This window comes from Microcaecilia unicolor, chromosome 10 (assembly GCF_901765095.1).
Source record: "Microcaecilia unicolor chromosome 10, aMicUni1.1, whole genome shotgun sequence".
Classification (NCBI taxonomy): Eukaryota; Metazoa; Chordata; class Amphibia; order Gymnophiona; family Siphonopidae; genus Microcaecilia; species Microcaecilia unicolor.
In genome coordinates, this window is record NC_044040.1 from 48,574,981 (window position 1) to 48,597,041 (window position 22,061).

Here is a 22,061-nt window from a genome sequence, read left to right on the forward strand (position 1 = left end):
ACTACATTTAGGCTCTGGGGTCAGTGACTACGATGATGGAAGTGGTGCCTTGGGCAAGGGCTCATATGCAGCCATTACAGGAATCTCTTCTCAGCTGCTGGTCTCCTGTGTTGCAGAAGTATGACTTTCATTTTCCTTGGACATTGGCTGCCAGCATGCGGTGGTAGTGGTTACCTAGAAATTTGACCATTGGAGCTCCCTTTCAGACAGCACACAGGGAGGTGGTGATATCGGATGCCAGCAAGTTGGGTTGAGGAGCTCATTACAAGTTCCACCTTCCACTGGGCACCTGGGTGGAACAGGAGTCTCAGTCTATTAAACCGCTTGGAGCTCAGTGCAGTGCGGAATGCCTTACGTGACTTTCTGGCAGGGGTTTTCTCCCATAATGCGACAGCAGTGACTTATATCAACAAGCACTCGTCCGATGGCAGTGGAGGTGGCCTCTCTGAGTTGGGTGGAGAAAAGTCTTCTGCTTGTCAGCAGCTCACATCGCAGGGTCCTTGAATATGGAGACAGACTTTCTCCTTGCACCCAGGGGTATGAGGACTATCCAGCCAGGGGATTCAGCTGATAGTGGGCCGATGGCGATGAAAAGGAATGCCAACGTGCCCAAGTTCTTCAGCCGCTGAACAGAACCGGGCTTGATGGGGATCGATGCCCTACTGCAGCTTTGGCCAGAGACATACAGTAGATGTGTTTTTCCTCCTTTGCTCATGGTAGGCCACATGTTGAAAAGGTTATTCTGATTCGGTCATTTCTGCCTTGCTTCAGGCTTGGAAACGTTCTATATTCATTGTGTATTCAAGGTTGTGGAGGACGTTCGAGGGCTGGTGTCTGAGCGTGGACGTTCTCCCTTCTCTGTTCAGATTGCACACATCTTAGCGTTTCTCCGGGCAGATCTTCAGAAAGGATAAGCATTGGGTTCTCTAAAAGTTCAGGTTGCAGTTTTGGCATGTTTCAGGGGCCGAAACAGAAGACGTCTCTTGCAGCTCACCTGGATAGTCATTTGATGGGTGACGTCTGATGGCAGCCCCAGGATCGGAAATCTCCCTAGCAACAAAGCTTGCTAGAGCGCACGCGCGGCCGTCTTCCCGCCTGTAGCGCGAACGTGCCTTAGTCTCTTTTTTTCCATGGCTCAGTGCGGCTGTTTTTCAACTGTTCTGCGCCCCAGAGTGAGCCCTCACAGCATTTTCGCGGTTTTCGCCACTTTTTGTCATTTTTTTGAGCGAGTCGCTCATGTTTTGTCGTTCTTTATTCCTTTATTTCTTAGTTTCTCCCCGTAAGTTTCCTTTCGTTGTTGTGAGCGGCCATTTTGGCTGCCCGTACGGGGTTTTTCCTTTTTTTGTGCCCTTCTTTTGGCATCATCGCGGATTTTGACTTCGCTGCCGCGATTTTTCCGTCCATGACCTCGAAGATCGCCAGCGGCTTCAAGAAGTGCATGCGGTGCAGCCGGGCAATCTCAGCCACTGATCCACACGCGTCATGTCTTCAGTGTCTTGGGGCTGGTCATCGCCCCGACGCTTGTACTCTGTGTCTTCGCTTAAAAAAGCGGACCCAAGCGTCGAGATTGGCTTAGTGGGAGTGCCTGTTCCGAGCCGTGCCCGGTCCTTCGGCGTCGACGTCAGTAGCGGTACCGAGATCGTCGGGGACACTATTGATGTCGGCACCGGAGAGTGCATCGACGTCAGGATTGCAGGTAATGGCTGTCCAGAGAGACCTTCTCATGCTGGCAGCAGTGAGCCATCGAGTGGGTCTCCACCTGCCTCGAGGGCTCCTGCGGTTCAGACCCCCCAGGACCGACCTCTTTCGGACCCAGCCCCGAGGAGGCGCGTGGATTCCACGTCCTCGTCAGTACCGGGAGGTACCGGTGACGTGCTTCGTGCGAAGGCAAAGAAACATCGTCATCGGTCACCTTCCTGTCACAGTACCGAGAGCTCCGGGATGCCAAAGGATTCGGCACCCGTGAAGCGTCGACGCCGGGAGGACCGCTAACCCTCCATACAGGAGGTGTCGATGCGCTCTTCTCCGGATAGCCTGGTACCGCCTCCACGCCCCAGGCAGATTCTGACTTTGTCGCCTGTACTGACCCCACAGCTTTGCCCGACAGACATTTTAGACGAGCGCCTCTGAGCCATCCTTCCAGGGATTCTGGAAGGGCTGCTGCGACCATCTGTTCCTGTACCGGTGGTACTTGCGCCGTCGGTACTGTTGAGAGATGCGGCAGTTGGTTCCCTACCCGTGGTGCGGACTGCGACGCTGGTACCATTTGCGGCATCGGCCTCAGCTGCCACCCAGGTTGACTCCCCATCGACGTTGCTGGAGGGAGGTTCGTCGCCGGCGGCACAGGAGTCTTCTTGGCATCGCTATCGAGGACATGGTTCCTCAGTGTCGAGACGGGCCCAGCTTCGGACTGAAGTCAGAGAACTCGTGTCCGATACCGAAGGGGAGGCCTCGTGGGAAGCAGAGGAGGAGCCAAGATATTTCTCTGATGAGGAGTCTTGTGGTCTTCCTTCTGATCCTACTCCTTCGCCAGAGAGAAAGCTTTCTCCCCCTGAGAGTCTGTCTTTCTCTTCCTTTGTCCGGGAAATGTCTACGGCCATTTCCTTCCCTGTGGTTACTGAGGATGAGCCCAGGGCCGAGATGTTCGAGGTCCTGGATTATCCTTCGCCACCTAAGGAATCGTCCACTGTTCCTCTGCATAATGTCCTGAAACAGACATTGCTGACGAACTGGGCGAAGCCATTAACTAATCCCTCCATCCCCAAAAAGATTGAGTCCCAGTATAGGATCCACTGGGACCCAGAGTTGATGAAGACCCAGTTACCTCATGACTCTGGCGTTGTGGATTCTGCTCTCAAGAGAGCCAAGAGTTCTCGGGATTACGCCTCGGTGCCCCCGGAGCGGGAGTCTAGAACTCTGGACTCTTTTGGGAGGAAGGCCTATCATTCTGCTATGCTCGTGTCCAAGATTCAGTCGTACCAGCTCTACACGAGCATCCGCTTGTGGAACAATGTGCGGCACCTGGTGGACTTGGTCAATAAGCTCCCGTCGGAGCAGGCCAAGCCTTTTCGGGAGGTGGTCAGGCATATGAAGGCGTATCGAAAATTCCTGTCCAGGGGTGCTTACGACACTTTTGATGTTGCGTCCAGGGCCGCTTCTCAAGGGATAGTGATGCGCAGACTCTCATGGCTGTGTGCCTCTGACCTGGAAAATAGAGTCCAGCAGCGGATTGCGGATGCTCCTTGCTGGGGGGATAATATTTTTGGTGAGGTCGTCGAACAGGTGGTTGAGCAGCTCCACCAGCGGGACACCGCCTTCGACAAACTCTCCCACCGGACGCCTTCAGCATCTATCTCATCAGGTAGATGTTTTTATGGAGGAAGGAGGAATGCTCCCTATGCTTCTAATAGGCGTAGGTACAATCCACCTTCCTGACAGCCTGCTCAGGCTAAGCCCCAGTGCGCTCGTTCACTTCAACAGCGTGCACCTCAACAGGCCCCTGCAGCTCTCCAGCAAAAGCAAGGGACGGGCTTTTGACTGGCTCCAGGCGAGCATAGCCGCTATAAAAGTGTCCGTGCCAGAAGATCTACCGGTCGGGGAGAGGTTAAAGTTTTTTCACCAAAGGTGACCTCTTGTAACCACCGATCGGTGGGTTCTTCAAATAGTCCAGCTAGGATACTCCCTTAATTTGGTATCCACATCTCCAAATTGCCCACCGGGAGCTCAGTCCTTCAGCTTCCAGCACAAGCTGGTACTTGCAGAGGAACTCTCCGCCCTTCTCAGCGCCAATGCGGTCGAGCCCATGCCACCGGAGCAGGAAGGGCTGGGATTCTATTCCAGGTACTTGTGCAAAAGAAAACAGGGGGATGCGTCCCATCCTAGACCTAAGGGCCCTGAACAAATATGTGGTCCGAGAAAAGTTCAGGATGCTTTCCCTGGGCACCCTTCTTCCTATGATTCAGGAAAACGATTGGCTATGCTCTCTGGACTTAAAGGATGCTTATACTCACATCCCGATACTACCAGCTCACAGGCAGTATCTTCGATTCCGTCTGGGGACACGGCATTTTCAGTATTGTGTACTACCCTTTGGTCTTGCCTCTGCGCCCAGAGTGTTTACAAAATGCTTGGCAGTTGTAGCGGCGTCACTCCGCAGATTGGGAGTGCATGTGCTCCCCTATCTCAACGATTGGCTGATGAAGAACACCTCGCAGGCAGGAGCTCTACAGTCCATGCAGATGATATTCAACTCCTGGAGCTACTAGGGTTTGTGATAAATTATCCAAAGTCCCACCTTCTTCCAGTTCAAAGACTAGAATTCATAGGAGCTCTGCTGGACTCTCAGACTGCTCATGCCTACCTCCCTGAGACAAGGGCAGACAACCTTCTGTCTCTTGTTTCCTGGGTCCGAGTGTCTCAGCAGATCACAGTTCGGCAGATGTTGAGATTGCTTGGCCACATGGCCTCCACAGTTCATGTGACTCCCATGGCCTGTCTTCACATGAGATTGGCTAAATGGACCCTAGCTTCCCAGTGGTCTCAGGCTGCCGGGGATCTGGAGGACGCGATCCAGCTGTCCACGGGGTTTCTTAAATCCCTACATCGGTGGACAATTCGATCCAATTTGACCTTGGGACGTCACTTTCAAATTCCTCAGCCACAAAAAGTGCTGACAAAGGATGCATCTCTCCTCGGGTGGGGAGTCCATGTCGATGGGCTTCACACTCAAGGACATTGGTCCCTCCAGGAAACTGGGTTTCAGATCAATCTCCTGGAGTTGCGAGCTGTCTGGAACATTCTAAAGGCTTTCAGGGATCGACTGTCCAATCAAATTATTCAAATTCAGACAGACAATCAGGTTGCCATGTATTACATCAACAAGCAGGGGGGCACCGGATCTCGCCCCCTGTGTCACGAAGCCGTCCAGATGTGGCTTTGGGCTCACCGTCATGGCATGTTTCTCCAAGCCACGTATCTGGCAGGAGTAAACAACAGTCTGGCCGACAGGTTGAGCAGGATAATGCAACCTCATGAGTGGTCTCTGAGCTCGAGAGTGCTACATCAGATCTTCCAAGCGTGGGGCACCCCCTTGGTCGATCTCTTTGCTACTAAGACCAATCACAAGGTCCCTCAGTTCTGTTCCAGACTTCAGGCCCACGGCAGACTAGCGTCAGATGCCTTTCTTTTTTTGGGGGGGAAGGGCCTCCTGTATGCGTATCCTCCCATACCCTTGGTAGGGAAGACTTTGCTGAAACTCAAGCAGAATAGCGGGACCATGATTCTGATCGCTCCCTTCTGGCCTCGTCAGATCTGGTTCCCTGGAGTTGTCCTCCGAAGAACCGTGGAGATTGGAGTGTTTTCCAACCCTCATTACTCAGAACGAGGGGGCGCTTCTGCATCCCAACCTCCAGTCCCTGGCTCTCACGGCCTGGATGTTGAGAGCATAGACTTTGCCTCCTTGGGTCTGTTGGAGGGTGTCTCCCGCGTCCTGCTTGCTTCCAGGAAAGATTCCACTAAAAAGAGTTACTCTTTTAAATGGAGGAGGTTTGTCGTTTGATGTGACAGCAAGGCCCTAGATCCTCGCTGTCCTACACAGACCCTGCTTGAATACCTTCTGCACTTGTCAGAGTCTGGTCTTAAGACCAACTCCGTAGGAATTCATCTTGGTGCAATTAGTGCTTTCCATTATCGTGCTTCATGAGAGGTTTGCTTTTGTCAAAGCCCCCTGTCAAACCTCCACCAGTGTCATGGGATCTCAACGTCGTTCTCACCCAGCTGATGAAACCTCCTTTTGAGCCACTGAATTCCTGCCATCTGAAGTACTTGACCTGGAAGGTCATTTTTTTTGGTGGCTGTTACTTCAGCTCGTAGAGTACTGAGCTCCAAGCCTTGGTAGCCCATGCTCCATACACTAAATTTCATCATAACAGAGTAGTCCTCCGCACTCACCCTATGTTCTTGCCCAAGGTGGTGTCGGAGTTCCATCTGAACCAGTCAATTGTCTTGCCAACATTCTTTCCCCGTCCTCATACCCGCCCTGCTGAACGCCAGTTCCACACATTGGACTGCAAGCGAGCATTGGCCTTCTGTCTGGAGCGGACAAGCCCATTCAGACAGTCTCCGCCCAACTGTTTGTTTCTTTTGATCCCATCAGAAGGGGAGTGGATGTCGGGAAACGCACCATTTCTAATTGGCTAGCAGATTGCATTTCCTTTACTTACGTGCAAGCTGGGCTGACTCTTGAGGGTCATGTCACGGCTCATAGTGTTAGAGCCATGGCAGTGTCAGTGACCCACTTGAAGTCAGCCACTATTGAAGAGATTTGCAAGGCTGCGACGTGGTCATCTGTCCACACATTCACATCTCATTACTGCCTTCAGCAAGATACCCAACGTGACTGTTGGTTTGGGCAGTCGGTGCTGTAGAATCTGTTTGGGGTCTAGAATCCAACTCCACCCCCCTGGAACCTTAATTTAGTCCTTCAGGCTCTTCAGAAAGAAGCCACTCCAGAAGGCCTCCTTGAAAGGATCTTGCGCTAAAGACTGCGTTCTTGAATGGCTGTTGCATCAGTACGTAGGGTGTAGCTTCAGGCTCTTTTGTCATAGAACATAAGAGTAGCCATACTGGGTCAGACCAATGGTCCATCTAGCCCAGTATCCTGTTTCCAGCAGTGGCCAAGCCAGATCATAGAAACCCAAATCGTGGCAACATTCCGTGTTGCAAATCCCAGTGCAATCACTTGTTTCCCCATGTCTGTCTCAGTAGCAGACTGTGGACTTTTATTCCAGGAACTTGTCCAAACCTTTTTTTTAAAACCCAGATACGCTAACCACTGTTGCCACATCCTCCGACAAAGAGTTCCAGAGCATACATTTTGGTAAGTGAAAAAATTATTTCCTCCTGTTTGTTTTAAAAGTATTTTCATGTAACTACTTGAGTGTTACCTAGTCTTTGTACTTTTGGAACGAGTAAAAAATCGATTTACTTTTACTTGTTCTACTCCACTCAGGATTTTGTAGACCTCAATTATATCTCCCCTCATTTTTCTCTTTACCAAGCTGAAGAGCCTAACCTCTTTAGCCTTTCCTTAAGCGAGAGGAGTTACATCCCCTGTATCATTTTGGTTGCTTTTCTTTGAACCTTTTCTAATTCCGCTATATCTTTTTTTGAGATACGGTGACTAGAACTGAACACAGTACTCAATGTACGGTCGCACCATGGAGCAATGCAGAGGCATTATAGTGTTTTCGGTCTTATTCACCATCTCTTTCCTAATAATTCCTGGTATCCTGTTTGGTTTTTGGGCCACCGCCGCACACTGAGCAGAAGATTTCAGTATATTATCTACAACGATATCTAGATCATTTTCCTGAGTGCTGACCCCCAAGGTAATTATGATTTGGATTATTCTTTCCAATGTGCATCACCTTGCATTTTTTCACATTAAATTTGCAGAAGACACAATTATTGAAGATTGTTAAAACACGTGCAGACTGTGAAATATTGCAGGAAGACCTTAGGAAACTGGAAGACTGGGCATCCAAATGGCAGATGAAATTTAATCACCTCTCATTTATAAATATGTTAAATAGCACCGGTCCCAGTACAGATCCCTGTGGCATTCCACTGTTCACCCCCCCCCCCCCCCCCCTCCATTGGGAGAACTGGCATTTAACCCTACCCTATATGTTCTGTTGAAATAACTAAATTCTAAGCGCACCAGAATCTTGCCTCCTATCCCACGACTCTTTAATTTTCTCAGGAGTCTCTCATGAGGAACTTTATCAAAATCTTTCTGAAAATCTAGATACACTACATCAACCGGCTCACCTTATCTGCATGTTTATTCACGCCTTCAAAGAAATGACGCAAATTGGTGAATCAAGACTTCCCTCAGCTGAACCCATGCTGACTCTGTCCCATTAAACCATGCTTGTCTATGAGTTCTGTAATTTTATTCTTTATAACAGTTTCCACTATTTTACCTGGCACCGACCTCAGTGATCCCTTTCTTTGCTTTTCGGAGGTGGGGGTCTCCCTGCGCACAGTCCCCCCCCCCCCCCCCCCCCCCCCCCCCAAGTGGTATCAACATTTTATCTCAACCAATCTATGGAGCTTCCATCCTTTCGCAGAGAGGACGAAGAGGCTCAGTGTTCTCCTTCAATGTTCTCATAGAGTCCTCATTAGATATCTGGAATTCACGAATGAGTTTTGCAAATCAGACAGACTGTTTGTGGTTTTTGGTAAACAGAGGCTTAGTCTCGAGGCTTCCAAGCCCACAATTTTTACATGGCTGTAGGAGACTATCATGTCAGCTTATTTGCTTGCAGGGAAGCAGGCTTCTCAGTCCTTGCATGCTCATTCTACGATGCGTACATCTATATTCTGGTTGAAGACTGGCTTACTGCCTCCAAAAGATATTTGGAAGGTACGTGGTAGATGCATACCTTTGCCAAGCACTCTATACTGCACGCTCTGAAGCCAGTCTTACGGCTTTGGTCCTTAGAGCAGTGGTGCCAGGATCACACCCATTGTAGTCATTGCTTTTGAACATCCCATAGTTTCTGGAATAGTGGGAAGCTACGTAATGGAAGGAGAAATTAGGTCTTACCTGTATTTTTTGTTTGTTTTTTCCATTAGTCCTTCCCACTATTCTGAGGCTTGTCAGAAGTTTCTGAGATGTGGGTCAAATAACGACATATCTTGTGATCTCTATCTCTACAGTCTGTTTAGAGATGAGTGATGTCCGCACGTGTTGGCTCATCAGGTTAGTGAGTTGTTTAAGATAGTTGTTTTTATTCTGAGTTTCTATTTACTACTTGTCTGTGTAAATACTGAGGAATTGGACTGGATGCCAAGAGCGATACGTCTCGGTACAGTTTCCAGTTCTCTATCTTCACCTGCTGGTTGATGGACACAACTATCCCACTGGTTCTTCAATAGTGGGAAGGACTAATGGAAAGACAGTTTTCAGGTAAGACCTAATTTCTCCTTGACAGCACTGCTATATAAGTCATATGCTCTAAGTATACTGCAGCAATTCATTTTATTGTATTTACCACAAGATTTGCTGAAGATGCTTAAAAGCAGTCCACTGACAAGTCAACTGCTGACTAGGAAGGGGAGACCCTCTTCTTCAATGAGCCATAGTGAATATCACCAGTAGCTAGTCCAAGCATGACTATTGCTGTAGAATTGCAGCAAAGCAGCTTATATTATTGAAGGAGGATTTATTTTATTTATTTATTTATGAACATTTATACCCCACTTTTTTCCACATGAAGCTTACAATGCATGGCTTACAATGCACAGATAAATCAATTACAATTACATTAGATAGGGGAGAAAGAACAGGGTAAGAAGGGAAAGGGAAGAGAGACTAAGATGGACGGTGGAAATCCAGGTGGACCAAGACGGATGATGGAAATCCAGATGGACCAGAGTGGCTCAAACAGTTCCCGGCAAGGCGATTCACAATTGGGAACTGTAACAATACCCAGTTAGCGCAGACAAAGCGCTGAAGAAACAGCAGCAGCATGCGACCAGGAGAGTGGCAGCGGTCACCAGAGGCAGACGACAGCAGCTGGAGGTGGACAATACCAACGGGGCCCTGGATGTCCACGGGTCTGGCAACACCACCGCAGAGGAATAGGGACCGCAGCCTGCCTGTGCACTCCGGCACCCTGACCCGCAACGGGAAAGATATGTTAGTTCCACCCAGCAGCAAAACATCACGGATGACAGCACTGCAGGGAAGGTGAAACGAAGACCAAGCCATCTGTGTCAGCGAAGTGGCTGCTGCTTGATAATTTTGACCGCAACCGACGATCCAGGGGCTATGGAGAGGGATCCAAAGTGGTGCAGGTTCAAACGGTCCTCCTCCATAGTTCCAACCATCGGGGCCCTCCAAACCAGGGACATCCGCCACTGCTCCGTTAGACCGGTAGCAGAGGAAGAGCCGGTGGTGTCGGCGGGGCGAACAACTCTGATGTAACGGCCAGAAGCTCGCTTGGGTCAGGGCAGCAGAGGCAGCAGACTCCCAACTGAAAAAGATGAAGAACGGGGAAGAGGCGGCCGCGGCGGTTGATGCACACTTTATTGTTTAGAAGGTGGGTGGAGACATTTGAAGATGTAGCTGGACATTAATCTCTCCTTATTGCCCTTTATCTCCACAAAGATAGACTATTTTTGAAAGAGACATTCACAAATCCAGAATCCTATCTACCCTAGCCTAGTGTGTTATCACCCTCCTATGCTATGTATTGCAAATGTTAGTGGAATATTGATACCTTTCCTCTTTTATAGGAGTCCAGGCTGTTTTAAGGATTTGCTTCTGCTCTGCTTTTCCAACTTTATCATTGGACGCTATGTGGAGGTGGTGGTTAGGAGTGAAGAAGAATGGCTGATTTCTGCCACTGAGCCTTTCAGCAAACATCAGAGCATACTGCCAGATCCACGCTACCCGCTGGATAAGATAGTGGTGATGGCACCACAGAACAGGTACCCCAGTGTAATGCATAGTCCCCTGATCTTGGATAAGGATGATATCAGCATTATACAAAGGGAGAAATGAAGCTAAGCTGGTCATGAAAATACTTGGTCTTGAAACTTTTTTTTTGTTTGTTTGTTGTTTCTGGATTTAAAGACAGGGAAACTAACATGTAAAAACAGGACTGGTGCTGGGTCTGTTTCCTCTATATGGGTGTGGTTGCATCTGGGTCATGTTCATTCCAACTTCATAGATGTGCAGAGTTGTGCAAGTCTGTGGTACAAAAATAGCTATAAAATAAATGGACCTGCTGCTGTTGTACACAGGTGGTGTACAAGAGCCTGTGGTGTGGGGGGGAGTGAAGATGGTTGACAGTACAAGCCAAATAGCTGTCTGTGGTTAAGTCCTGGAATAGATAAATATATAAAGACCTATGTATAATCTAATGGTTTTAAATGAAGTGGAAAATGAAAAACAAAACCAAATGAGTAAGCCTTTTGTAGTAATCCATTTAACCTTTACAAAAAGTAAATTTGTTTTTATCTGGTTTAAGCTATCCAGGCATGGCCTTGAGAGGAGGAGTATACGACAGTATGGGCAGTTCTTTAGGAAACGTTTTGCTTGAATTTTCCTCTAGATACTACAGTTGTCTTCTAATGAAAGTAATTTATTGTATTTAGAAAATTGAGAAGACAGTTACCCTGCTTTCTCCCAGCTTACTCCATACCTGAGAGACTGCAAAAATGTGTGCAACAAAAAATAGATATCCTCACTTTTGAGCCAGCTCTGGCAGAGGTAAGATACTGGAAGACAGTTTATTTTCAAAGTGATTTCCATTGTAAATTTATGTTTAGCTGTGCAAAATTCTACTTTTAAAAATTGTTTCTCCCCTTCATGCAAGGAAAATAGGTTGTGCTGGGGATTAGAACATAATAGAACACAAGGTGTGCTATGCTGAGACCAAAGACCCACCCATCAAGTGTAGCTTGTCACCAAAATGGTCAGTCCAGGTCATCTACGGAGGAGGTCTGTACCTTGTTGCTTGCTATTAGGACAATCTGACTTTCTCAAGAGTTTCTGCTAATTGTTTGTGGACTTTTCCTCCGGATACTTGTTCAAACCCCCTTTCAAGTCAGCTGTCCTAGATGCCAAGAGTACAGCTGTAGCTGAGAACAAGGGAAACCCATTTGAAATCCTGCTGTGGCTCTTTGTGATCTTTGGCATGTCATTTCACCCTCCATTGCCTCAGGTATAAACCTAAAAGGCAATTCTATAAACTGGTGCCTAAAGTTAGATTCCAACAGTGTACATAAATTACAGAATACTAGCACTTAGTCACATGATTGGCACCAATAATTTAAAGTAGTGTGCATAAGTACTAGGTACTATTCTGTAACAGATGTGTTCAGTTCATTTAGTACACAACTGCAGTGGGATGTACATGTGGGTTATGCATATCACAATGCAATGTTCCCAACTTATAGAATGCTATTAGTTGCATGCGTTGCATGGTGCATCTAGGTGTGCTAACTTAACACCAGCCATTGGCCTGCTACAGTGAGTGGAAATACTTTTTCACTTAGAGGTTGGTGGATGCCTTGAGTGCCCTCCTGTGGGAGGTGGTGGAGACAAAAATGGTAAGGAATTCAAGACTGCATGGTATAAACACAAAGGATTCCTATATGGAAGGATAATGGAATCAAAACAACATAGTCATGCTTAAGAGACAAGGGAATTAAGGTTAGTGCTGAGCAGACTTCTACAGTTTGTCTCCTGATTATGACTTAATAGATCTGGTTGGGCTGGAGTGGGCTTCAATAACAAACTAGAATTTGAAAATTAAGCCAGTATCGGGCAGACTTCCATGGTCTGTTCCCTGGAAATGGCAAGGACAGCTCAGGATCAGATATTTGTATGTTATATATACTAGAAGTAAGGTCCAAGAGCCTCTGTAGAGTCTCCCGAATCGCCTCCGTCTTGAGACGAGAGCGACAGGGAGACTCCAGAAAGGCGTCTGAAATGGGCCTTGCGAATTCTAAGGCATAACCGTCTCGAATAACTTCCAAGACCCATTGATCCGAAGTAATTTGGGCCCACCTCTGATAAAACTGAGCCAGCCGAGCTCCAACGGGAATCAGAGGAGAGCCCTTCGCACCTTCATTGGGAAGCCCGCGAAGGGGAGCGAAAACTCGCAGCTGAGAATCTACCTCCTCTGCGGAAACCGCGAAAGGACTGAGTCCTGTTGAAAAAACGAGGTTTCTGAGTCTGAGGACCCCTATCAGATTGAAATCTACGGAAAGAACGCATGCGACCACGACCAAAGAAAGCCCCGCGACTAGACTGCCGAGGTCTATCCTCCGGAAGACGCGGGACCTTAGAATCCCCCAGGGACTGAACCAACTTATCCAACTCTTCACCAAATAAAAAGGAGCCTCTAAAAGGGAATTTACTTAATTTAGACTTGGACGCCCCATCCGCCGACCAACCTTTCAACCAAAGAGAGCGATGGGCAGCGACCCCCAAGGCCAAGGACTTAGAAGAAGCCCTCAACAGATCATACAGAGCATCAGCTAAAAACGCAGAGCCCGTCTCAATCTTAGCCACTTCCACATCAATGGCTCCTAAATCATCGGAAGAGTGGTCCAAAACTCTTTCCGCCCAACGAAAACAAGCTCTGGCCACCAGAGAACCACAAATAGCCGCTTGAACCGCCAGAGAAGAAACATGAAAACTATTCTTAAGAAGAGTGTCAAGTCTCCTGTCCTGAGCATCGCGCAAAGCGGTTCCGCCATCCACTGGAACCGTGTTGCGCTTGGTAACAGCCGAGACCACAGCATCTACCACCGGAAGCTTAAGTAAGGCTCTATCAGCCTCTGGCAGAGGATAAAGAAACTGCATCGATTTAGAGGGACGAAAGGCCGCATCCGGGACTTCCCATTGAGGTTTAATAACCTCCCAAATATCTTGATGCATAGGGAAAGTTTTTGTGGAGGCTCTGGAACCCTTAACCAAAATATCCACCTTTCGGACCCCTGAGTCAGGAAGGGGATCCTCAAAATGCAAAGTAGAGGATACCATAGAAATGAGATCCTGCAAATCCTCTCTATGGAACACTCTAGCCACTGCAGGATCCTCCCCCTGAGCCAAAGGTACAGCGTCTGGATCTAAAGAAGAATCTTCCCAAGAATTGTCCACTAATTCCTCTTCCTCCTCTAAAAGGTGCATATCATGATCCTGATTTGAAAGAGATTCCAATTGCATGTCCCAAACCCTAGGTCTCTTGGGAGGGAGGGTAGTAGTGACAGGCTCTTGTGACACTGCTGTACCAGAATTGCCCCTCTGCATTAAAAACGCCTGATACATCTGTAGAACAAACTCAGGAGGAAACCCCCCTGCCTGAGAGCTGGCAGCCTGTAAAATAACTCCCGATTCTGTATCAGCTAAGGTCGCAGAGCTGCGCAAAGCAGACGGACCCCCTGCAGGAAGAACCGGAGCTGGGCTCAAAATGGCCGCCGTTCGCGCCAAAACTCCAGCGCTACCCCCCGAATCTGAGGCCTCCACTGTCGACGCTAACACCGTCGCGGGAGAAGAAGGGCCAACCGCCAAAACGGACCCCGTAGTCGACGGAGGGAGAGGGGCAGAAGAAACATCAATCGCCGTGCAGTATTTACAAGCGCCTGAGGCATTAACGCCTCGCCGCTGACATACAGCGCACCTCTTCAACTTCTCCGACATTTCGGAGGGAAAACCCGTGCACGCGCCTACGCGGTTCGCGCAAGTTCACGGAGAGGTATTGCTAAATAAATAAATAAATAACGAATTCCCCGAAATAAAAGTACAAACGGCACTGCTAAAGCAAAAAAAACAGCACTACTCTGAAAGAGGGCTGAAACACAATGCTGCAGCTTTACTTTGCAGGCTTCCTTTTTTTTTTTTTTATACAGCTGAATCACAGCCAACAAGGCATTCCCCTGTAATCAAACGGAGCTGTCTGCTCATTCAGTCAGTGGGGCAAGTTCTCTCGATTTTTTTTTTTTTTTACAATCTGGCTGCCTCTCCCAAAGGCAAAACACCTTTCCTCAGAAAGGGTGGCCCTTCCCTTCCTTTAATAATTTTGAGAGAACATTAGGGAGATGGGGAGGATTGGGGGAGGGACCCGGAAACATCCGAGTGTGACACCCCAGAGGCTGACAACAGCAGAGAAAAGCACCAAAAAGCCTCTAATAAACTTCCCCAGGCACAGAAATAAATGATAGAGAAAAAAACCAGAATACCAATCTAAATAGATATAAATCCTATAAAGAGAGACTAATGGGCTCGCTTCCTACCTGCTGGGAGACTGAGAAAATACTGGGGCTAGGGTCACATGACCAGGGCTCTTATTGGCTCTCTAGAGTCAGAGTTTTTTTCTCAGTCTCCACCTGCTGGTAGGCGAGCACAACCCATCAGTCCAATCCTGGGCCGGTCCGGAGGGATGCTAAGGAAACTAGAATTTGAAAATTAAGCCAGTATCGGGCAGACTTCCATGGTCTGTTCCCTGGAAATGGCAAGGACAGCTCAGGATCAGATATTTGTATGTTATATATACTAGAAGTTTATCTTTTTCGGCAGACGGGATGGACCATGCAGGTCTTTGAGGACAAGCAGGCATATTCCTTGCAAACCATACTACCTCTTAGCGCAACATAGTTGGTTTGCATCCCTGCACCTCAAAGGTGCCTATACCTACATTCCATTCATCCTCAACATTGGAAATAACTGCGATTTCTACTTCATACCAACCACTTTCAGTACAAAATTTTTCCCTTCAGCCTTTCCTCAGCATCCAGAGTATTTACAAAGTGCTTTGCAGTAGTTTCAGTTTATCTCAGGAAAAAAGGAACATTTGTATTTCCCTACTTAGATGACTGGCTTTATCTCTGCGCAGTCAAGGCAGGACTTGTTGAAATTGATACAACTAACCATTTCAACTCTCTTCCCTGGGTTTTGTCATCAGTTTGGACAAGTCAAATCTCACTCCAACCCAAACACTAAATTTCATAGGTGCCAATATAGATACAGTCCAAGCAACAGTCTTTCTACCTCTCAACTGCTGTGTTACAATCCACCTTCTCACTTCACAATGTTCAGCAAAGAAACTCTTCAAGTTGCTGGGTCACATGGCAGCTTCCTTGGCTGTTCTGCTGATTGCCAAACACCATATAAGACCTATTCAAGGGGTCTCAAGACTCAATGGTTTCTTTTTTTTTTTTTAATTATCTTTATTAGCATCAGTGCAGTACAAATAAACAGTTTTTCTCTCTGATATGTGAGAAAGAAGCAATTACACTCTGATCCCATGTAAACACATTGTCTTCCATCATTCAGTACCACTCTGACATTTTCGATGTTATCCCCCCCACCCTAAATCCCCCTCTATCCCTCCAATTCCCTGAATTGTAGTCCAACCATAAAGAATGAGGTAAACATAATAAACACATAAGAACATAAGGACATTTGCACATGCTGCCCACCCGCCCCTCCAGTAGCACCCTAATGACCCCCTACCCCTCCCCACCCCTGCCCATCTGCATGTTCAGTTAATTTGGAAGAGCAAGAGCTATTTAAGCTAAGTCTATAAGTTTCTTCCACAGCATTGCATATTGCCTGTTATCTATATTGGAAGCTTGTCTGTACAAGGAGTGTTCGTGTTTTGCCAGTTCTAGTGTTTTAGTCAGCCAGCAGTTGTAATGCGCGGGCTCCACACTTATCCAAAACTGCAAGATTACCTTTTTTGCTGCCAATGTGGTCATGTATAGAAATCTCCGTTGTGGCTGGGAGAGCCCCTGTTCAATAAGCTCTGCTTGATCTCCCAACAATAACACCTGATGGGACCACTGTACTGTAGTCTGAAGTACCTTGTTAAGTAGCTGAAAGATCTCATTCCACAGGGTCAGTTTAGGGCACTCTAGGAATGTGTGAACGAAGGTCCCCACTCCTACCTGGCATTTGGAGCACCTATCCGAATCCCACAACTTCATTAGTGTCCCTCTCTCTCTAGTTATGTAAGCCCTGTATAGTAATTTGAACTGAGATTCCTGCCAGTCTGCAGATTTGACCATTTCATTCAGTGTCACAAATAGTGCGGTGAATTGGGACGGAGTATATTGTGTTCCCAGTTCCTTATTCCAGCTAGAGACAAATCCCTCCTCTCCCTTCTCTGGTATGGTCATTTTCACTATCTTATACCAATTAGATAATCTATTACCCTCCGGGGGCAAACTCATCAGCATCTTATCCAGACCACCATATGACCACGTGTCCCCATACTTCCCCCACATCGTCTGCCAATAATGTCGAGCTTGCATATATTGTAACATGTGGTTGTTGGCAATTCCCCATTTCTCCTTCACCTGTTGGAAAGATAGAAAACCACTTCCTTCTGGAGACACCAGATCCCCCCATGTCCCACATCCGTTCTTTGCCCATCTCGCAAATATTGAGGGTCCCATACCTGCCGGGAAATCTACCAATCCCACCATCCTCATAAAAGGCGATGCCTTCGAGCTTCTGGCCTGTCTGTTTCTCCACCATTTCCAAGCGGCTCGGATCGGGGTGAGGAAACTATACTGTCTGTTTGCTATAGTGCCCAACCCCGGAGGCAAGTGCAATAAATTTATAAATGTATGCGGGGAGCACCAGCCCTCCCACCATTGAGCTGGCAGATATTTTGCCTTTCCCGTAATACCTTCATGGATCAGGCGCATCAATGCCGCCATGTTATACAGCCGGAGATCTGGTAAATTAAGACCCCCCTTTTCCTTATTGCGCATGAGCACATAGTGCCCTATCCTAGCCTGTTTTTTTCGCCATACAAAAGCTCGGATAGTGGAGCGGAATGCCCTTTCGTCTTGTCTCTTTATCCATATAGGTATTGCTTGTAGCGGGTATAATAGTTTGGGCAATAGTACCATCTTGACCAAAGCTATCCTCCCATACAGCGACAGTGGGAGGTCTCTCCACCTCTCACATGTTTGTTTTATCTTGTCTATGTGATCCAATATATTTCTCTTGTACATCACTATGGGGTTAGTGCTCAAGTAAATACCTAAATATCGCATAGCCTGTTGTACTGGTGGTATAGGAAACCCCCCATCCCCGTGGTTGGTCGGGTTATTTGTCAAAAGAAGTAATTCAGATTTATCGCAATTTACTCTCAGGCCCGACAGCCCCCCAAAGTCCTGTACTAAAAGGAGTGCCTGGGCCAGATGTATGGAGGCGTCTTGCATATATAGTAAAATATCGTCCGCAAATAGATTAATGTGTATCTCCCTCCCTCCCACCGTTAGACCCCTGATCTTATTGCTCTGTCTTATTTTAATTGCCAATGGTTCGATTGCCAGGAGAAACAAGAGTGGCGACAATGGGCACCCCTGTCTCGTTCCTCTCTGTAATTCAAATCTTTCTGTCAATGAATCGTTTACTATTAACCTAGCTTGTGGCCTGGTGTACAAGGCTCTAACCCATCCCAGAAAGCGACCGCTTATCCCATACTTTTCCATTACCCAAAATAGGTATTGCCACGATATGCTGTCGAAGGCTTTTTCCATATCTAACCCCGCTATGGCTTCTTTCCCTCCTGTTCTTTTATAGGTATGAATTGCTGCTAAAGCCCTAATGAGGTTCATCGATGCATACCGGCCTGGTACAAAACCTGCCTGGTCTTCCTGGATGACCCCAGATAGTGAGAGGTTCATTCTTTTTGCCAAGATAGCCGCCAAAAGCTTTACATCCTGGTTTAGTAAGGAGATTGGCCTATAAGATCCCACTTGCCCAGGGTCTTTACCTGGTTTAGGCAACAATATAATATGCGCCAGGTTATCATTGTGGTACTCATTTGTCCCCTCTCCCCCCTCCCCTGTCAGTTTGTTAAACATGTTCGCTAGGGGGTTGGTTATCTCGTCCACTAATATTTTGTAGTATTCCGGTCCGTACCCGTCCGGGCCCGGGGCTTTGGCCAATTTCAATGACTTAATTCCTTGTCTTATCTCCTGTGCAGAGATGGGGGCACTCAACCTCTGCCGCTGGTCATCCGTAAAGGTGGGCACAGTGAGATTCTCAAAGAAGGCATCTCTCTGTTTTGGGTCAAGTTCCCTTGCGGCATATAAAGATTTATAATAGTGGACAAACTGCTTTTGTATTTGAGCCTCTTGATGGTATGTGCGGCCTGCGCTATCGCGTATAGATGTAACTATCTGTTTCTTTCTGTATGGCCTCACTAAATTAGCCATGAGCCGCCCAGCCCTGTTACCCCATTGGAATAGCTTGAATCTCTGGAAATATATGTCGCGCTCAGCCCGCGAGTTAAGCAGGTGGTCAATGCGCTTCCGAATCTCTACCATTTTACCCTTGTGGTCGAGGTCCCCGCTACCCATGTGCTGTCTTCGCGCTTGGTGGTATTCATTAGATAGCTGTAGCAGCTCCTCCTCTGTTTTTTTCTTTTTCCCTGCTGTGTAAGCTAAGATATGACCCCTCAGTACTGCTTTAGCTGCATCCCAGTATGTAATGGGGCTCACCTCCGGCGTATCATTGTAACTCTGATATTCTGCCCATTTATCTTTTAAATATGCTCTGAATTCATTATCCCTATACAGAGAAGGGGTAAAACGCCACACCCTCTCTTGTCCCCCTGTTGTATAGGCTATTGATAGTGATATAGCCGCGTGGTCAGACAGAGTATTGTCTAGAATATGCGTCGCTTTCGCCGCTTGAAACAGGGTCTGTGAGATGAGGAAATAATCTAATCTTGAATACGAATTATGAGGGTTAGAAAAGAAAGTAAATTCTGTATCTTGAGGATGCAACACCCTCCAGATGTCTACCAACCCTAGCTGGTTGAGCAAGAAATGTATCCCCTTATGATGCCACCCTTTAGGTTTCGATTTAGCTGGCTTGCAGTCTATGGTTGGGTCTGCTGAGATGTTGAAATCACCTCCCAAGATCACTTGGTACTCTGGATAAGAGGCCGCCTGTGTTACTAGGTCTGAAAAAAACTTATGGTTGTACACGTTAGGACCGTATATATTACAAAGACTGAGCTTACGCCCCCAGAGCTCTCCCAGGACTATAACATACCTTCCCTCTTTGTCTTGTAGGACCTTATGTATATTTAGGGGGATTTGTTTGTGAATTAGTATAGCAACTCCCCGCTTCCTGCTGGTAAATGAGGAGTATACCACCTCTCCTACCCACCCTCTCTTCAGTTTCTCGTGTTCAGAATTGGGGAGGTGCGTCTCCTGTAAGAAGGCGATATCTGCTCCCTCCCTTCTCAACCAAGATAGTATTTTGGTACGTTTTACTGGGGAGTGGATGCCATCCACGTTCAAAGATAAGATCTTTAATTTAACCATCTCCCCGGCAGTTGACAAGATTTCTCATACAGTTTACTTTGTAGTCCGGTAGGCCTCCCAGCCAGACCCACCGGAATCCATATGGCTCTTGTGTCGCTATCCCATGTAGTTGTCTTACCCTACCCTTTTCATGCAGACTATCTCCCTCCCTCCGCCCCTCTCCTACCACCTCGCTAGTCCCCCCCATCTATCCCCCTCCTCCTATCTACCCTCCCACCCCTACCAGTCCCCCTGACCCCACCCAGCATTAGAATCTCCCTCCTCATCAACCTTCTCCTTCCCTCTGTCATACAGCAAGAAACGAACAGCAAAACTCCCCCCTCCCCCCTCGCCTAAACTTCCCCCCTATAACCAAATGTAACTGCACACCCGCAACAGTTTAAACAAAACAGTCATCATGTACCAAAGTGTCCTATGTGGATCCTGAGGTCTCAACTGGAGAAATCCCCCTGAGTCTGGCACCACTCTCCCCGGTATGATGGACAGTCCGCTGTTGCCTTAAAGAAGTCACTCCCTTCAGGTATTCTCCCCTACTCATGGCACAGCTATCAGTCCTCATGCATCATCCTGCTCGGTTTCTCCTTACCACCTCAGGATCCCGATCCCCTGTGTCACTCCAGTCTGTGTCGCTCCAGACCAACAGGCCTTTAATGGTTATTCCTTAGCGTCCCTCCGGACCGGACCAGGATTGGACTGATGGGTTGTGCTCGCCTACCAGCAGGTGGAGACTGAGAAAAAACTGACTCTAGAGAGCCAATAGGAGCCCTGGCCATGTGACCTTAGCCTCAGTATTTTCTCAGTCTCTCAGCAGGTAGGAAGTGAGCCCATTAGTCTCTCTCCTTTTCTCTTTAGATATTACAGATATTTGTGATAATTCTTCTGTGCCTGGAATCTTATTTAGAGGCTTGACAGGGTTTCCTTTCTCTTCTTTCTTTGACAGCCTCGGGGGTGTTAAACTCGGGTGTCTCGAGTCCACCCCCCTTCCTCCCCATCTCCCTGGCTTAGCAGGGAAGGGCCGTCCCTTTCTCTGGAAAGGTGTACCGTCTTTGGGAGAGGCAGCCACTTTTAACAGGTAGCTGCTTTAAAAGAATTAAATCAAATAAAAGGAAATTCAAAGAAGCAGCCTTTCTTTCCCCAGACTTCTAACGAGCAGGCAGCTCCAGTGTTTTATTATGATTGAGGGGTTATAAAAAAAAAAAAAAAAAACAGAAGAAAATAATTCAGTATCTGTGACTTTAAACAGCGATTTTTCTCGTCAGATTTAATTTCCTCCATTTTCTTGCGTTTTGGTGGCGGCAGTTTAAACAAATGAAAAAAAAAAAAAAAAAAGGTGCGAACCGCGTAAGCGCGGCCACCTGTTTTTTCCGATATGGCTTAAAAGTTCAAACAGCTGCTGTCGGTCAGCGTCGCGCAGTTCACGCAGCCGGAATGTGTAAATTTTGCTCTCCCTTCAAGGTTTCTTCGGGTCCGGTGCTGCCTCCAGTTTTTTCAGGGCCTTTTTCGCCGGCTGTTGTTTCTTCGCCGTTCCACTGGGCTCCGCTTGTTCGGAGGTGTCGGGCGCGCTGTCGACGATCGCCACAGGGCCAGTGGAGCGAACGGCGGCCATTTTGTTTCTCCCTCCATCTTATCAGTCGGGGATCTCTCTGCTGAAGGTAAGGCTGCAGTTCATAGAGCAGTTCGGCTCCAAGATGTGTACACTTTTGTATGTGCTGAACGGCGTATTCTAAAATGCTCTTCACATCAGCAGGCAATATTTGGTTGAAAGGGGGCTCCTTTCATATATGGATATATAACAAGCTTTTCTTCTTTTAAATTTCTATGTATCACGGGGCTGTTAACACTAGTTTTTTCTGGTGCTCAGTCATTTTTCATTGCCTGGTGGAAAATCTACATCTTATCATTATATCATAATTCATTTCAAGCATTTTTCTCAATAGCTGTAGTATTATACAGTGTTTTAAGAACTTTAGAAACTTTTTCTATAGGCATAGAGTAAATTTCTGTCTTTCTCATTCCATGGTGAATAGGACTACATTGTCTAAGAGTCAATTGATTGGTACTTTGCAATTCTGACCATAATATCTTAGTTCCTTTCAAGCATTTTACTCCATGCCTATGATGTAATATAGTGTTTTAAGAACTTAACAGACACTCTCAATGGCTGTAGTGTTATACAGTGTTTT

At 47.3% G+C, this 22,061-nt stretch overlaps 1 protein-coding gene across 1 annotated transcript in view; it reads left to right on the top strand.

Annotated features, from left to right (window-relative positions):
* MOV10L1 (Mov10 like RISC complex RNA helicase 1) overlaps positions 1-22,061 on the top strand; it is a 229,722-nt gene that overhangs the window by 62,550 nt on the left and 145,111 nt on the right. The window contains exons 8-9 of the mRNA XM_030216802.1: positions 10,306-10,500; positions 11,170-11,284. Coding sequence (XP_030072662.1) covers positions 10,306-10,500; positions 11,170-11,284 — 310 coding nt within the window. The remainder of the gene's footprint in view (positions 1-10,305; positions 10,501-11,169; positions 11,285-22,061) is intronic.